Source organism: Tripterygium wilfordii, chromosome 21 (genome assembly GCF_013401445.1).
Source record: "Tripterygium wilfordii isolate XIE 37 chromosome 21, ASM1340144v1, whole genome shotgun sequence".
Classification (NCBI taxonomy): Eukaryota; Viridiplantae; Streptophyta; class Magnoliopsida; order Celastrales; family Celastraceae; genus Tripterygium; species Tripterygium wilfordii.
The window spans coordinates 14523295-14540508 of record NC_052252.1 but is presented as its reverse complement, the minus strand read 5'-3'; the positions used below and the strand labels follow the sequence as shown (position 1 = coordinate 14540508).

Sequence of the window (17214 nt, the reverse complement as noted above, 5' to 3'; positions counted from 1 at the left end):
AGGATAAGGGAGGTGGATATCGATTGGACAATACATGGCCTCCATCACAAGCTTCTCGCTTCAGATAAGATTACCCCACTCCATATCCTCTTCTCCCACACTGTGCACCACAGCATCTCCCAATAAAATTTCTATATCCCTCTCAAACCCCTCCTCACCGTCGATCATTATTTTTCTGTACTCTGCTTTTACCATTCTCTTTTTTTACTCAATCACACTGGCCGATGAAATTTTGTATTGTGCACCGCATTTCATAGGATCATAACGGAACCGAATGAAATCAAAATGATTATGACCGCTCTACGCGTCGTCATCTGATTTGGGACGGCACAAAACGGTTTTTGCTCTTCCCAGTGTTTGCGAATACCACATCGTTTCTCTGTGTAGGTACAGCTATGGAGTCTCGGGTGCTTTCACGCGCTGCCGCATTTGCCGCCGTATCGCGCATCCCGAGGCTGCTTCGAGAGAGTGGAAACTCTGCAAGCGTCGTGGCTGTGAGGCAGATCGGAGCCGTTGGCGAGGGCGGTAACTTGATATGGGGGAGGCAGCTCAGGCCGGCTCTGCTGCTTGAGAGCTCGCCGGCCTCGTGCGTCTTGTCTGGGAAGAGGGAGACTCTGAAGCCGTGCTTCGCATCCGCTTCCTCTCCCGCTGAGGGGAGTGATTCCGCAGGGTGAGGTCCGTTTCCTGTATGTGACTCGGTCTCCCCGCCCTGTGTCGGAGTTGACTCATTGTTTCTTCCGACTCGGTGTTTTTGCAGGGAACCGAAGGTTGCTCCAGTTGGCTTATTTAACAAGTACCCGGCTCTGGTTACGGGTTTCTTCTTCTTTATGTGGTACGTCACTTGCTTTCTCTTAATAACGACTCTCAACTGTAAAACAGTCCTCGGACTGACCTTCCGGTCCGGTTTCGTTTACTGATTTTACTGAGATTGTACTCCTGCAGGTACTTCCTGAACGTGATATTCAACATACTAAACAAGAAGATCTACAATTACTTCCCCTATCCATAGTGAGTGATCCTCCGTTCGTGATCCTGTTGGGGCCATTATGTAGTAATACGTTCGTACGCCATGGTTCCGAATTCTAATGAGCGATTTTATCTTGTGCTGTGCCTGTGCAGCTTTGTGTCAGTTATTCATTTGCTGGTTGGCGTGGTGTACTGTTTGGTGAGCTGGGCCGTGGGCCTTCCGAAGCGTGCAGTACGTGATCCTCATTAAGCCCATAAACTCTGAGAAATGAGATATTGTTTGATTTATATATTTTTTTTGGAGTTGTATTAGTTTATTAGACCATTTGTTTAGGGATATTTTATTTATTTCCTTCGTTCAGAAAATGTGAAATTATGTTTAGTGATATTTTCAATCGTCTGGGTTTTATATCATTTCTGTTTCCATGATTATAATTGCAGCTCACGTAATTGATCATGCCACGTTATTGGTGTTTCTATGTGTAGCCGATTGACTCAAAAGTTTTGAAGCTGTTGATCCCTGTTGCTGTATGTCATGCATTAGGCCATGTGACCAGTAATGTATCATTTGCAGCAGTAGCCGTCTCTTTCACTCACACAATCAAAGGTGACATCAATTGATTAGACCAGGGAAAATACAACCCTTTGCTGTACATATATGATATATTAGCACATTTTAATTCTGTTCCCTATCATTGTATTTCAGCTCTTGAGCCATTCTTCAATGCTTCTGCTTCTCAGTTCATACTAGGACAACCAATACCCTTGACTCTATGGCTTTCTCTGGCTCCTGTTGTTCTTGGTAAGTTATTCTGAACTTTGCATTGTGCAATTGTCTGAAACTGTCTCTTTCATTGTTTCAACACCAGTTTTTATTGGATTGTTCATTAATATGCGCACTACAATGCTTATCATGTGATGCAAGCCATGAATTGTGTGACTCAACCCAATTGTCTTTTCAGTGACAAAGAATTTCAACTAGGTTATGAATTGTCATTATATAATCATAATCAAAACCTTTTACCCAATTCCATATTCGAAATTAGAGAGAATCCCTTGCCATCTATTTCTATCAAAAGCTAGAGCTATAGTGCTAGACTCTCAGCTAAACCCCATTGGCTCTAGGTTAGAATTAACTCAGTATATTTTTCTATCTGTTCCGATTTTTATACATTGATCACAGGTGTGTCCATCGCATCACTGACTGAGCTGTCATTCAATTGGACTGGCTTCATTAGTGCTATGATTTCCAACATCTCCTTCACATACAGGAGTATATACTCAAAGAAAGCCATGGTAATCTCTCATAACATCCTTGGTGTCCTACTTTCTAAACCTACCTCTCTCTCTCCCCCTTTTTATTTGAATTTTTGAATCAATTTCTATCATTTCTGATTATTACATTTTCATTTTTCCCCCCTGCAGACTGATATGGATAGTACTAATGTTTATGCCTACATTTCCATAATTGCTCTCTTTGTTTGTATTCCACCAGCCATCATTGTGAGTATAGACAGAAAGCTACAAGGCCTGGAAATTTAATTCCTCAGATTAAACTAAAGTTTTGACCATTCAATCTTGTAAAAGGCCCTCCTTTTTTCGTTTTCTTGTGCTATCTTGCAGTTTGAGGGACCACAGCTGATGAAGCATGGTTTTAGCAGTGCAATTACTAAAGTCGGAACAACCAAGTTCATCTCAGACCTCTTTTGGGTGGGTATGTTTTACCACCTTTACAACCAGGTAAGACCGATATATGCATTCTTATTTTAACCTAAGCTTCTTATGCATTGTCCTGAAATTGTTCTTTATCCAATTACTAATAAGTAATCTGCAACTAGTTTCATAGCATGATACATTGTTTCTGCTTCATTTCTTTTTAATTTCCAGTGCCATAATTTTCCAAACAAGGCATGCCAAAATTTGTGTATTGGGCTGATAAAAGCACCTTTTGCTCTATTTTCAGTTGGCTACCAATACCCTTGAGAGGGTTGCTCCTCTTACACATGCAGTTGGCAATGTGCTGAAACGTGTATTTGTGATTGGCTTCTCAATCTTGGTCTTTGGTAAATATATATTTCTTTTCGACGTTGATTTTGTCTTTTTGCCCTCTTCATTATTTGTTCAAAATAGCAAATGAAACAATGGCGGGCTATGCTATGATTTACAGGAAACAAGATATCAACACAAACAGGTATCGGTACAGCCATTGCAATTGCTGGAGTGGCAATCTACTCTTACATCAAAGCCAAGATGGAAGAAGAGAAAAGAGTGAGTCTCCGATACTATATAGCAACTTTAATATGATTAATTTTTATTCTGAATGAAAATTTAGATAATTTAAGGACTCGGTGTCAGTTTTTAGCATTGGCCTAGCGATCATTTTAAGTGTCTATTGTCAAATCAATTGCTTGTTTAACCTTCTCTCCGTTTTCATCTACTTAGTTAGGATGATTTGTCCATAACTTGAATCTGCATTTCTCTACGACGCCTTATTGGCCAAGGTGATTGAATTAATCAATGCTGCTTTCTGCTAATTGCTAAAGTTTTAGAATAAGTGGGTCTTTGGATCCAATGAGAAGGCCAGCCTCATTTTTTTAAGAGGACTTTACAGATAGAGCACCCTAGGCGCCTTATTTTCTGTCCCAAATGAACTTGTCTCAAGGAAAGGAAAGTTGGAAAAACACATGTACGGGTTGCTTGGTTAGCTCGTAGACATGCTCTTTAATTATTGAAGGGGATGGGGCAATACGAGGAGTTCAGGACAAACACAAATGGCTGGAGATTGGTGTTTTCTGCTTAAAAGTTTTCTCAGGCTGGAGCCTGGAGTAACTGATTTTCATGTATCCATTTCTTTTTGCAGAGAACTAAAGCAGCTTGAATTGAGAAGACGAGAAGGGTGGGGCTGGAGCCTTCTTGGGTGTAAAAATCAATTCCTATGATGTCGAAAATTAAAAAGAAATTTGAGTACATTGTTAATGTTTTCCAGTTATTTTTCACTAAAATTTCTTATATTCCGTGAACAAACAGTTGCAAATTATCACCAGCTCTTGTTTGGCTATCAATAACGTAATCTTTACAGTCTCTCAGAACACGCTTATATAAGACCTGACCAGACACTTTCTGGGGGAATTCGACAAGGAGTGATAATAGAGCATGTAAATAGTAAACTTACCACTTGCAGTTTGAGTGGTTTGAACAAAACACTATTTCTGAGCTTCTGGACATCTTTTACATATCCTCATATTTCTCTAAAATTTTCCTTTGTAAAGTTTCAGCATCAAAGCAATTATATGATTATAGAAGTAGCAAGGCATACTTGTCTACTTGCATAAGAAGTCATATACCCTATTGAAGCCACGAGGAAGGAAAGAAATCCTAGAAAAGTTTCTCCTAGCTGAGGTCCACTAAGACGATGTGGAGTTGAATGAATGACGGAAGCCCAAGCCCATAAAAATGCAGCTGATTGGCCCCGCAACAACAGGATCCCGAAACGTTCGATGAACAGAAGAAATCACGAAACTGGAGTTTTAGACTCGAACCCAACTATAATCCAAAACAAGAAAATAAGGCAAAAAAAAACAAAATTAGTGGGTTTCTTCAACGAAAACGAAAGTTAATTATACAAATAAGAAAAACAAAAACAAGGAAAGAAAGAAAAGAGGAAGAAACACACAGCAGAACCGGGCTCCGCAGAAAGTGTGGATTAAAATGGTCCAAATTAGCACACAGTCGCACCCAAGGATTAAGGATTTCATATATATATATATATATATTATTTTTTTTTTCTTTTTATTTTGATACTAAAACAAAAACAAACACACCGTTCGATAAAAACTTAAGAAAAACAAAAACACGGAGTGAAAATTATGATGGAATGTGGAATTAGAGTCAAGATCAAGGACAGTTGGTTTTTGGTTCCTGATTTCTCCTTTTCCCTTTTTCGATTTGTTTTATTATTATTATTTTTATTATTCTCATTCATATTTACTCATCCAATCCTCAATCTCCATGCTTTACCATTATTATTAATGTTATTGCTATTCGATATTTCTTGACTATGACGATATCAAGAGATATAGCTGGATAATAAATCCCAATCTTGTGATATTCGCTTTGCGTTTTCTCTCGGAAACCCTAGGTTTTCGTTTCCTTTGTTGATTTTCTTGATCTTCGATGGAGGCGAATTCTGAAGCAGAAGATCGCGAAAGAATGGGCAAGAACGCCAATAGTTCTAGCGAAGGACAACAGGCCAGGCCTAAGCGCCAGATGAAGACGCCTTTCCAACTCGAAACACTGGAGAAAGCATATGCTAGTATGTGATGTTTCTCCAGATTTTATATGCGTTTAATTTGTATGTTTTTTTTTTTTGAATATTGGATGATTTTTTTTTTTTGTTTTTTGTTTTTTGTTTTGGTGATTTGATCAGTGGACACGTATCCCTCAGAGGCGGTACGAGTGGAATTGTCCGAGAAATTGGGACTCACGGATCGGCAATTGCAGATGTGGTTTTGCCATAGAAGGCTGAAGGACAAGAAGGAGAATCAGGCAAAGAAGCCCCGTAAAACGGCAGTTATGGAGGCTCCTGTTGAGGATTTTAGGACAGAGGCGGGAAGTGATTACGGGTCAGGGTCTGGTTCCGGGTCTAGCCCATTAGCGGAGCTGAGGAAGCCCGTACTTGATGACGTGCCCTTGGGAAGGAGACACTATGAGTCCTCGCCGCAGTCGGTGATGGAGCTCAGGGCTATTGCATGTGTTGAGGACCAGTTGGGGGAGCCAATAAGGGAGGATGGGCCAATTCTGGGGATAGAGTTTGATTCCTTGCCTCCAGATGCTTTTGGAGCCCCTTTAGGTAAAAGCTGCTATTGTTATTGAATTGGAAACTCCATTGGCTATAGTTTATGCAATTAAACTCTCAGTATATTATAATTTCAATTGTTGGTACTTGATACTAGTACCATTGTGTAGGGCTATAGTGAAGTTGACATTCATAATATCGGCAATGTAGGTAATATGTAGTATTTGATGATTCGATAAACAATTGAGTGCTAGTGCATTTCTTGATAAGTTCCACTAGGGTATCAGTTTTTAATTATAGTGATGTTTCATTTATTCTATGAGGTATTGACATGGTATATCTATATTGATTTCATGTTTCTGCTTAAAAATGTTTTTTCTATAAAGTTTGGTTATCAATGATGTACGTAGGAGCTGCTTCCATCTTTTACTCAGTTTAGTTTATGCACAATTTCTTTTGGCCTTAATTCATTCTCACTTGTGTTAAGAGAAGATGTGCATTACACATGTTTTCCTCTATAATTGGTCTAGCTGGAGGACTCGTAGTTTTGATTTGATGTCAGTGTTTCAATTCTTTGAATAATTTTTTTTGTTTCCTTCAACATTTTGTTCATTTAATTGCAGCCTCAACAGCGGAGCAGCAGAAGCGGCTTGGGCATTCTTACGAGAGTAAAATATATGAGCAACGTGATGTTAAGTTAGGCAAGGTTGGTTTCCCAATCCTTTATTCATATTCTTATTTTAAAGTGTCACATATTAAAAGTGCGCTGTTACGTATGAGATGCATGGTTTCTTGCTTTGGTGATATAAATCTGAAATAAGTTTCAGTTTCCTTGTACATGAGCACCATTGTGGTTTGCATGCTTTTAGTCAGTTTAGCATGAATATTCTCTTTGCCCTATCAAATTCAGGCCTTGCTACTTCTATTTAATCATTTATTTTATTAGAAATATTTTTGTAATCCTTATTTCCTCTTGTGATGTCTACTTTAGTTTTGCGGGTAGATATACCCAACAGAATTGCTAAATCCTGAAGTGAACAAACATTGTTCATCAGCTTTTTAATTACCACCAAGCAAGTGGAAGTTATCTCCCGTACTTAGTGTTTAGGGGTAGTTTCTCTGAATTGATTCTATAGTTTTGTGTCAAATTTTAGAATAGACTCGGCCATTAACTTTTGTGCTTGTGTGATCGAACTCCCACCAGGTCATTTCAACTTCTTTTCTGCTTATGCAAGTATAGGTGCACCTGGATGCATCTGGTTGCATGTTTCAGTGTATTGAATCTATTTTGTGTGAATGGCCTGAGGTACAACCACCATTGATTTGGTATTGCAATTTTTCTGGTGTATCATGCTGTCCGTCTTTTCTCGTAAGATCATAAGATGAATGCCGGATGACAATTAGTCCTATTGAGATGGCTGATACTGAAATTTTTTTAGTTGGAGCCTGTATGTACAATTAAATATCTGTCTGTGTTTGTGTTCTCTTGTTTTGCAGTACTTGAGAAAGTTCTTTTTTTCATTAAAAAATAGATATTGTTGATTATCACCTATCCTGCACTCTAAGGGAATTTTTTTCAACGTGCTATGTTTTGTTACAAACGTCAACCTTGAAATCTTTTATGCTTAGTTGACCTTGCTGCATTGTTTTTCTGCTGCTTCATGTGCAATAATAGGTAGTCTTCTCCATGCTTGCTTTAGTCTCCCTATTCTGTTTCCTCTGCAGTAGAGTTGTTCTTATAACGTCTGTTGGTGGGGTTATTGAAATAGTGTGAATTAATGCCAGGGCTCAAGGTTACTCCATGATTATCGTCCTCTGCAAGACCCTTCCAGTATTAGATCCGATACATATGGGCAAGTTGCTCAGTCTCATTTTCATGATCCATCAATTGATGCTCTAAGGGCTAGATCTTCATTGCTTGTTCATGGAGATGAAGTCATTTCAAGAGTTCATGGTTTCAGAGGCCATGCATCCCGTTTACGTATGTTGCCTCAACAGGAAAGTAATGGTCAAGCCTTTCCATCTCCTTATAGTGATGATGACCGTCTCCCACAACACGAGTCCTCTACGAGCAACCGAATGAATACGCACCTTAGTGGCCACTTAGTTGCTGGACCGGAAAATATGGATTTCTTGCCAGATGGCCAAATCTTCCATGGTGAAGGTGATCTTAAGAGGAAACGCAAGGTAATCAGGGGAAGTTACTCAGAAAGTGTTCGTATACTGCTTTCTATATGTTGAAGGATTAGTAATTAAAATGTAGTTGGCTCTTGTAGAATGATGAAGCTAGGATTGCAAGGGAAGTTGATGTCCATGAGATACGGATCCGGAAAGAGCTTGAGAAACAAGAAAATCTGAGGCGAAAGGTGCTGTTTAACAGCTATATTTCATGTTGAGCTTGGCAAATATCCTTTAACTTACATTTGTTCCTATTTTTTATTGTTAGAATGAAGAACGGATGAGGAAAGAAATGGAAAGGCATGACCGAGAAAGACGGAAGGAGGAGGAGAGATTGATGCGTGAAAAGCAGAAAGAAGAGGAGAGATCACAACGTGAGCAAAGGCGTGAAATGGAACGAAGGGAAAAGTTTTTGCAGAGAGAGCATCTAAGAGTAAGTTTCTGAACCTGCTATTTGAAGCTTCTTTATGGAAAATTATTGAATATAACTTATTGTTCTTTTCCCGTCTTCCTTCTCTCATTTTGTTCTTTTTGTGTCCCTATATATATATTTTTCTCTCTTTGGTTTGATATTGAAAAGGCTGAGAAAATGAGGCAAAAGGAGGAGCTTCGGAAGGAGAAAGAAGCAGTGAGACTCAAAGCTGCCCTTGAGAAGGCAACTGCACGCAGAATTGCCAAAGAGTCTATGGATCTTATTGAGGATGAACAACTGGAACTCATGGAGTTGGCTGCAAAAAGCAAAGGGTTGCCTTCAATGATTCATCTTGACCATGACACTTTGCAGAACCTTGAGTCATTTAGAGGTGAAATGCTGCTGCTTGGGTTCTATTTCAGGGGTTCTCCATGCATTTTCCTGATTTTGTTATTATTATCATTATTATTTGCACCGTCAGTGGTGGGTGGTTCTCATTGGAAAGTTAGTTAAATAAGAGAAATTTTATTTTGTAAGTTAACCTAGAAGTCTCAAAACCTTTCGCCTGGTCTGTACGTTCTGTAGCCAAGGTAGTAGTTTAGTTCCAGTCTTCTAGAAGATTCATATTACAAATAGGTGCTGCATTTTAACATATTATTTCAGCAGTTTGCATTTATTTGTAGATTCTATCTAAATGCCCATTATTTGGATTTTAACCTCTCATGCAGCCGCTTTTACTTCATGGTGTTCTATTTGGATTCTGGCTCAGTATCTGTGTCATTTTACCATTGACCATTCATGCTATTGTGATTTTTGGTTTCTTTCATTTGTTAATTGGTCTTCTTGGTTTCTTTTAATGGTTAGAAGTTTTCTCACTCCTGTCCCCTTGACCATGATTTGGAAAGCTTGGAAAGATGGAATCTCTGAGCTTTCGAGGGTAATGGTAGACACATTCATTTATTAGAGATAGATGGTTACATCTCCTTAGTTTTTTTAAAGCGCGGTTTCTTGTAGTGATGATGAAAATAAGCTTCTTCATGGAACTGATCTCTTCTTTTATAATCAGCCCTACTCTGAACACTTGGGTCGCGGCCCGTGTGCCATTGTGCCTTCCTTTATTTTAAAAACTTCTCTTTAGCATCTCAAAGAAAAAAAGATTATTCTTCGTGGGTCTTGAATACCATGCTTGAGGGGTATTAATCTTGAGTGGGGTTTGAAGCCAGCTTAATAAAAACTTGTTGAATTAATTTTGTTGTGCTAAGTTATTCTTTTTGGATGAGTTTTTCTGTTATTATAGACTTAAGCTCATCGTGATGGTTGCATTAGAAGAAGTCATCAACATCATCTAAGCCTTTATCCCTAAAGTTTGCATTAGAAGAAGTGTTGGTGATAATTTTGATATCAGAGAACATTGTGTGGTTGTTGGTTTTGAGTATGTAAATTGAGGAAGCTTTTCATTTTATTGTTACTTGAATTCATCAGAAGATTCTTTGAATGTGTTACCATTTCCTTTAAAAATAGTTAACATATGAAGCTCAGGCCAATTTATTGTTGGAATTTTTTCACCTTAGTCTCCCTGATACTTAGTGAGTTTCCATTGTTCATATGATCAGTTTGGTAGTGCAGTTAACTTGTGTCTTGTTGTGCCAATTTTTGTGCTGTAGTTATGACCAAAACTTTTTGAGCGGGCATAACTTATCTTTTGTGCTTCAGATTCTTTGAGCGTGTTTCCACTGAAGTCCCTGCAATTAAAGAAACCATTGTCAACTCAACCTTGGGTTGATTCGGAGGAAAATGTTGGGAATCTTCTTATGGTATGTCCCAGTGATGATTTCTTTTTCTTTTATTCATTGTTTTCCCTGAAGTTTTTGTTTGGCAGTAGAGTAAATCTTGCAACAGTCCTAATGTGATTATCTGTTGGTGTTGTTGACCTTTAAAATCTTTGTCTGGCTCATGCTGAGTAACTTGGTATATCTTTGCCCTGGTATTGTTGTGCTCTGGTGTTAAGTCCTTCTGACCTCATAATTTTATTGTTTGCTTACTTGAGGTTGAACATTGTTGTGTCTTCCAGGTTTGGAGATACTTGATTACTTTTGCGGATGTTCTTGGGCTGTGGCCTTTCACTCTGGATGAACTTGTTCAATCTTTTCATGATTTTGTGAGTCGAGATTTAGTGTTCTCTTTTGCCCTCAAAAGCTGAAAAGAGTTTTTATCAATGCTGTTTATCTAGTTTATTCCAATCATTCGCTTTCTATACTTTCTGATATTTTATACTATCTGATGTCAGGATTCGAGGTTGCTTAGTGAGATTCATGTTGCTTTGTTAAAAGTGATAATAAAAGATATTGAAGATGTTGCTAGAACTCCTTCTACTGGGTTAGGAACAAATCAATATTGTTCTGCTCATCCTGAAGGTGGACATCCACAGATTGTTGAAGGGGTAAGCCTCAGTTATTGATGTGTTTAGTCATGTTTTCTGTGTGGCATATGCTTTTTTCCATTCCTGCTGAACTATGTTCTATAGAGCCATTTATGATGTTTAGTTTTGTGCATCAGGCTTATGCTTGGGGCTTCAACATACGCAGCTGGCAGCAGCACTTAAATCCTTTAACTTGGCCTGAGATATTTCGGCAATTAGCGTTGTCTGCTGGATTTGGCCCACAGTTGAAGAAAAGGAGCAGTGCTTGGGGATACTCGTGCGACAAGGAAGAGGTTCTTATATATTGCTTTATGCCATATGATATGATACTTACAAAGTTTAGAAACAGATTTGTGCTATGATACACGATTCAACAACTTTTTTCTATCTACAATTACAGGGAAAGGGTCGTGAAGATGTAATTTCTACTTTGCGTAGTGGTTCGGCTGCTGAAAATGCATTTGCATCAATGCGAGAAAAAGGATTATTACTTCCGCGGAGATCCAGGCATCGGTTGACACCTGGAACTGTTAAGTTTGCTGCTTTTCATGTTCTTTCACTTGAAGGTAGCAAGGGATTAACTGTGCTTGAACTTGCAGAGAAGATTCAGGTGAGTTTATATTATTGCTAAATATGTTTGACACATTTCTTGCAACTTTTTTTCTCATCCTCTACATCCTGTATATGACTTATCTATTTATTGGTAGAAATCTGGGCTACGGGACCTGACAACAAGTAAGACGCCGGAGGCTTCTATTTCTGTCGCTTTGACGAGGGATACAAAACTTTTTGAGAGAATTGCTCCTTCGACATATTGTGTAAGAGCTCTTTATAGAAAAGATCCAGCTGATGCTGAGGCAATACTTACTTCAGCCAGAAAGAAAATTCGGATATTTGAAAATGGGTTTTTAGGCGGGGAAGATGTCGATGTTGAAAAGGACGAGGACTCTGAATGTGATGTTGATGATGATGCTGAAGTTGATGGTTTGGCAACCCCATTGGTTGCAAGCAAGGATGCTGACCATTGTATTGAAGAACAAACTTCCTCAAAAAGGGGAAAAGACAAGGATTGTGGTGATGTTGAACAAAATAAAAATGAGTCAGAAAATTTACTTTCAATCTTACCTATGAATGGCTCAGACGGTACAAACAAACCAAGTAGTGATGAGCAATGCATTGCTGGTAAAGATGTTGAGGCTAGATATCTTGGTCCAGAAAGTATTGAGATTGATGAGAGTGACACTGGTGAGTCATGGGTTCAAGGACTTACAGAGGGGGAATATTCTCATCTCAGCGTTGAGGAGCGTCTCCATGCTCTTGTTGCATTAATTGGTGTTGCAAATGAAGGAAGTTCTATACGTTTTGTTCTTGAGGTAAGTATTTTAGTTTTGTGATAGAAAGGTATGTATAACGGATTGTGAACTGATAACATGTATTGCAGGATCGTTTGGAAGCAGCTAATGCTCTTAAAAAGCAAATGTGGGCAGAGGCACAAGTTGATAAAAGTTGCATGAGAGAAGATATTATGAGGTTTCCACTATTTTCTGGGAGCAAAGCTGAAATGAAACTTAATTGTTCTCCGTCGGAAGGTCGCCAAAGTTCATTGCCTGTGGTTGATAATCAAAGTAATTACGTATCTCCAGGCACTGTTGAAGACCCAAAGCTGTTACTTGGTTCACAAAGCATAGAGAATCATCCAAATGGCCTTCCTACTGAAAGGGCATCAATAGTTCAAGATCTTTCCATTAATCCAGATAATTTCTCTGTTCAGCACCATGGATTTGCGTCAAAAAGGTCACGCTCAGAATTGAAATCTTATATTTCTCACCTAGCTGAAGAGATGTATGTGTACAGATCACTGCCGTTAGGCCAAGATCGCAGGCGTAATCGATATTGGCAATTTGTTGCATCTGCTTCTAGAAATGACCCTTGTTCTGGCAGGATCTTTGTTGAATTGCAAGGTGGCAAATGGAGGCTTATTGATTCCGAGGAGGTAACTTAAGTCTGTTTTTTCCCCTCGACATTTTGCATTGGAACTGTTAGTGTTGCTTCATAATTAAGTTCTTGAGGTCTATATATTTCAATAATTTAATATTCATTAAGAAGTCATTTTAGTTGTATTATAACAGTTTTTGACATGTGGAGTTGTTTAACAATGAGATATGAATGGAAATTCTATATGTGGCCCATGGGTAGAGTTGTAGGGGTGCAACCTAGAGGTCATATGTTCAATTAATGGGAACGGCTTCTTCACATATTATGTGAGGGTAAGGGATGCGTACATCCGCTTGTCCCTGACCCTCCCTACTGCGGGAGCCTTGAGCATGAGAGCTGTTTTTTTTTTAATATAAATATCTTTCAAGGATGTATTAATGGCAATTTGTTCTTTCTTGTAACCTATAGTTTAGTGTTTTGAGGCGATTTTCAGCTTCTGGCTTATCCAGAACTGGTGTTTTTCCGCATCAGGCTTTCTTTAATAAAGTGCCTGTTTGCTAGAGCTTATTTTTGAAGTTTATTTTAGAGCTTTTTTGTTTTATTTATTTATTTTAAGATAATGTTGTATATATTATATTATAAACTTTTTAAATATTAATTTTAATTTTAGTTATATAAAAATATCTTGTAATTTATAAGCTTGAAGTTAAATTAAATTAATAAAAAAATTTACCAAAAAATAACAAATCATAGGATAACAAACTACAATAATTTATGGTTCTCATTTTTTTGTGTAGTTTTTATTCTATCTTCCAAACTAAACTTAAATAGATTTTTTTGCAGCTTATAAGCTTGCACCTAGCGTCAACTTATTTTTCACAGCTTATAAGCGTTTATTTTGACAGCAAATAAGCTCTACCTAATGGAACCAAAGTTGCTTCACTTTTTTAAATGAAAATTTTGCTTCCAAGCTCATGACATATCAGAACCTTGCTTTTTGTTTGTTTTGCAATTTGGTCTTTGGGCTTGGCCAGTTCTTCTGGTACCTCTAAGAGTGACTATTTTAGTTGTTCATTGTTTCCAAACAGCATTTAACTGTATTTTCTATAACTTTTGTTGAGTAGCCTAGTAATGGCTGGCCATTATGGAACCTTTTATAGATATTGGCACTCAACATTGTCTAATCTCCCCAATGTTGGCCTAGACATTTATACTTGAGTGATCAATTTGTGTTCATCCTGCATTTTTCCCCTGATAAACTGATTGGATTGAATCTCTATGCAGGCTTTTGATACCCTATTATCATCTTTGGATACAAGGGGGATTAGGGAATCTCATTTGAGTGTTATGCTGCAAAGGATTGAGGCTTTCTTCGGAGAAAATGTCCGAAGGAATGTGTGGTGTTGCAACAATGTAAACAAAAGTGAAACCACAATCACAAAGGAAACTTCTGAAATGGATTCTAGCTCGGATTGCCCCGCTGGTGTGGACAGTCCTAGCAGTATGGTCTGTGGTTTGAATTCTGATATTTCAGATGCTTCTTTCAGGGTTTCCATAAGAACAACTGAATTTGAGAAGGAGGCTACCTTAGAAAGGTACCAAGATTTTCAGAAGTGGATGTGGCAAGAATGCTTTTGTTCGTTAAAACTGTGTGCCTCAAAATATGGGAAAAAGATGAACATGCAGCTGCTAGATTCTTGTAATGTGTGTCTCCACTGTTATCTCCCTGAAGAAAATCACTGCCCCAACTGCCACCAGACGATTGGTAATGCTGATAGTGGTTTCAGTTTCTCTGAACACACAGTTCACTGTGAAGGCAAAAGGAGTTTAATTTTCAGTGACGGAAATATTTCTTGTTCCTCTCCCCTGGGAATCAGGTTGATAAAGGCTCTGTCAGCTTTTGTTGAGGTGAGGCTGCAATACTTAGATTGTTGTTCTAAAATTATTATTGTTACATATCTTTTGCATACTAAGTATTGGTAATCAGTAACATGCTCTCTCATCATGTACGTCTACTGATTGGCAGGCATCTCTTCCCCTAGAAGCTCTTGCATCTTATTGGACTGAAGATTATCGGAGGTCTTGGGGAGCAACGCTAAATGTTTCATCATCCCCTGAAGAACTTTTACAGGTCTTGATACATTTCTCAATTCTGTCCTTCATGCTATTACCATGCCCAGGAACTCCCTTATTTTTTAATGGGTTAGTTGGGAGAAGGAGATTTTTTTTTGGGGGGGGGGGGGGGGGATATTCAAACATGATCCTATGGCCATGGGCGGTGGGATCACAACCACCTGAGGCAGGTGGTGATCCCCTATTTAAGTTTTCCTTTGTTAGTATATTTAGTCTTTGTTGAGTGAGATCATTTCCAATATAATTATGCTCATTATCCTGGTGATGTTACAGATTTTGACTCAACTTGAGCGTGCCATAGACCGAGAAAGTTTATCAACAAGTTTTGAGACAACTAAAGAACTATTGGGCTCATATGTTTCATCACATAATGTTGTATTTGATTCTGCTGGTGGATTAGTTTCTGTACTTCCATGGATTCCGAGAACGACTGCTGCATTGGCTCTTAGGCTTTTTGAGCTTGATGCAGCCATTATTTACACACAAGATGAGAAAATTGAGCCTTGCGAGGACAAGGAGGATAAATTATATGTGGTCAGTTTAGTTTCCCTTCCCTCTTCCACTTTATCCTTAATTTCGCTCTTGTTGCTTTCTTCGTCCAAAATTATTCTTTTTCGTGGTGGGATTGTTAGGATAAGGCACATCATGATGATGGTATCTTATGAAGACTTGAAAGGCATCTTATCAGTTCATTGGTCATCGCATGTTGGCCATTCCTTTGGCAAAAATACTTACACTCTTGGCTGTACACTTTAAAAATAAAAAAATTCAGCTAATTTCAGCTCTTAATGCATTTTAAGATTACCTTGTTTGCCTTAATTTTATTTGACATAAAATAATTACTTAGCTGTTTTTCCTCATTTTGCAGAAGCTACCTTCAATGTATTCCCCTCAAAAGACTAAAGAGGTTGAACCTAAAGTAGAACAAGATAAGTATACAAAAGAAGAGAACCTTGCGGACTCACGTAGTAGCCGCAGCATCTACCGCCGTGGGCGAGGCGGTCGTGGCCTAGGATGTGGGACAAGGTGGCAGAGAAGGGGTCCTGGTCTTGAGTCTGGTTCTGGCCGGCAAAATGCTAGAGAAAGTGAAAATTTAAATCAAAAGTTGAGACATCAGGGACGAAGAACCAATGGAAAAGGATATGGACGTGGTCGCCGAACAATTAGGAGAAGAGCTGAGAGAGTGACCGCTGAGGTATTAGATGATGATGTAGCTGATGAGACCATCAATATTGAGACTAATGGACAACCACGAAGAAACGTGGTAGAGGAAGAGTGGGATGGTGAAATAATTGGGACGCATATGGGGGGTGTCGGTAACATTAATTGTGCAGAAGCTGCAGACTCTGATGACAATGCTGAAGCAGTTGGGTATGATCAAGTGAACTGGGAGCAAGGTTTTGATGATGTCTCCAACAAGTGGAACGAAAACCTTATGGACGAGAGTGACGAAGACATCATGAATGTATCTGGGGATGATAATGGTTTTGAGGATGAGGGTGACGAAGAGTTAGTGGGAAATATTGATGTGGGTGAAAGCTCAGATGAAAAAACAAATAAAGTAGTGTTTGATGATGGATCGGAATCCGAATCCATTGATGATGATTATAGTGACTAGAGTAATGATACGCAGAGCAGATATCTGGTATACTACGAGAAAGGCTATTGGTTGAGGCTTGAATAGGGGACCTAAACTTGTGTATAATAATTTTAGTGAATGAAGGCGCCTCCTATTTACATATTATCGTTGAGAAGGGTGGGAGGCGAAGGATTCGTGACTAGTAGGAGCAAGCCTTATTTTACAGTGTAATTCAAGTTATAGAAATTGAGATATTGATGGCGAGCATACCTGATAAGAGTGATAGGGGAGGGTTCTGCTGTTTTTTTTTACTCCCTTGAATCTTTTCCAATTGTACTCGTATGGCTATATTATCAATTAAATTATGATTTTAAATATGAATTGAAAGCGAATGGATTTACGCCAAAAGAGCCGAGCATACGTGATGATTTTGGGCTCGTTATTGTGAATCCTGAATCTGCTCTAGAGGAAGATGTTCGGGGTGTAAATGCTGGAAACCTTTATCTGGAGCGACATGAGAAGCTAATTGAGAACATGGACGCCAAGATTCGGGATCTGCAGTCTTCTATGTTAACCGGTAAAGTTGTGTTTCATAGGAGAAGTAAGCATACCATTTAAGATTTCATTGTAGCTTCAATACTGCTATGTTATTGTTTTCTTGACGTATGGTAAATGTTATTTAACTCGAATTTATGTGACATATGAACAGACAATTCTCTGTGTTATAATTTTCCAATAAATTGTAAATATATAATCGTGATGGGCCGAGATTCTAGTTTAGGACTTTACAAATGAGA

General features: G+C 38.6%; 2 protein-coding genes across 3 annotated transcripts; both read left to right on the top strand.

Moving 5' to 3' along the window:
* Positions 1–89: 89 nt before the first annotated feature.
* Positions 90–4089, top strand: LOC119988929 (triose phosphate/phosphate translocator, chloroplastic-like). The gene is made up of 12 exons (XM_038834192.1): positions 90–670; positions 758–832; positions 943–1008; positions 1120–1198; positions 1453–1573; positions 1673–1768; positions 2150–2262; positions 2392–2469; positions 2590–2706; positions 2930–3029; positions 3134–3234; positions 3827–4089. The coding sequence occupies exons 1-12, from the start codon at positions 396–398 to the stop codon at positions 3842–3844; spliced, it is 1239 nt and encodes a 412-aa protein (XP_038690120.1). The 5' UTR covers positions 90–395; the 3' UTR covers positions 3845–4089.
* A 561-nt stretch (positions 4090–4650) lies between these two features.
* Positions 4651–17117, top strand: LOC119988924 (homeobox-DDT domain protein RLT1-like). Of its 2 annotated transcripts, none has more exons than XM_038834186.1 (18): positions 4651–5278; positions 5393–5815; positions 6394–6467; positions 7547–7948; positions 8038–8127; positions 8208–8372; positions 8520–8742; positions 10065–10165; positions 10423–10509; positions 10639–10791; positions 10908–11063; positions 11171–11380; positions 11478–12143; positions 12212–12763; positions 13990–14613; positions 14732–14836; positions 15112–15372; positions 15707–16456. In XM_038834186.1, the coding sequence occupies exons 1-18, from the start codon at positions 5140–5142 to the stop codon at positions 16454–16456; spliced, it is 5181 nt and encodes a 1726-aa protein (XP_038690114.1). In that variant the 5' UTR covers positions 4651–5139. The 2 variants fall into 2 exon arrangements, with proteins under 2 accessions (XP_038690114.1, XP_038690113.1); XM_038834185.1 differs by having other exon boundaries at positions 4654–5278; positions 6385–6467; positions 15707–17117.
* Positions 17118–17214: the final 97 nt, after the last annotated feature.

Excerpts from the sequence above, each read along its gene's own strand:
- LOC119988929 (XM_038834192.1), top strand. The coding sequence starts at position 396 with ATGGAGTCTCGGGTGCTTTCACGCGCTGCCGCATTTGCCGCCGTATCG. Across the intron at positions 1,009-1,119 it reads AATTACTTCCCCTATCCATA|CTTTGTGTCAGTTATTCATT; the intron begins GTGAGTGATCCT and ends GTGCCTGTGCAG. Across the intron at positions 1,574-1,672 it reads TTTCACTCACACAATCAAAG|CTCTTGAGCCATTCTTCAAT; the intron begins GTGACATCAATT and ends ATTGTATTTCAG.
- LOC119988924 (XM_038834185.1), top strand. The coding sequence starts at position 5,140 with ATGGAGGCGAATTCTGAAGCAGAAGATCGCGAAAGAATGGGCAAGAAC. Across the intron at positions 11,381-11,477 it reads AACTTGCAGAGAAGATTCAG|AAATCTGGGCTACGGGACCT; the intron begins GTGAGTTTATAT and ends ATTTATTGGTAG. Across the intron at positions 14,614-14,731 it reads CTCTGTCAGCTTTTGTTGAG|GCATCTCTTCCCCTAGAAGC; the intron begins GTGAGGCTGCAA and ends ACTGATTGGCAG.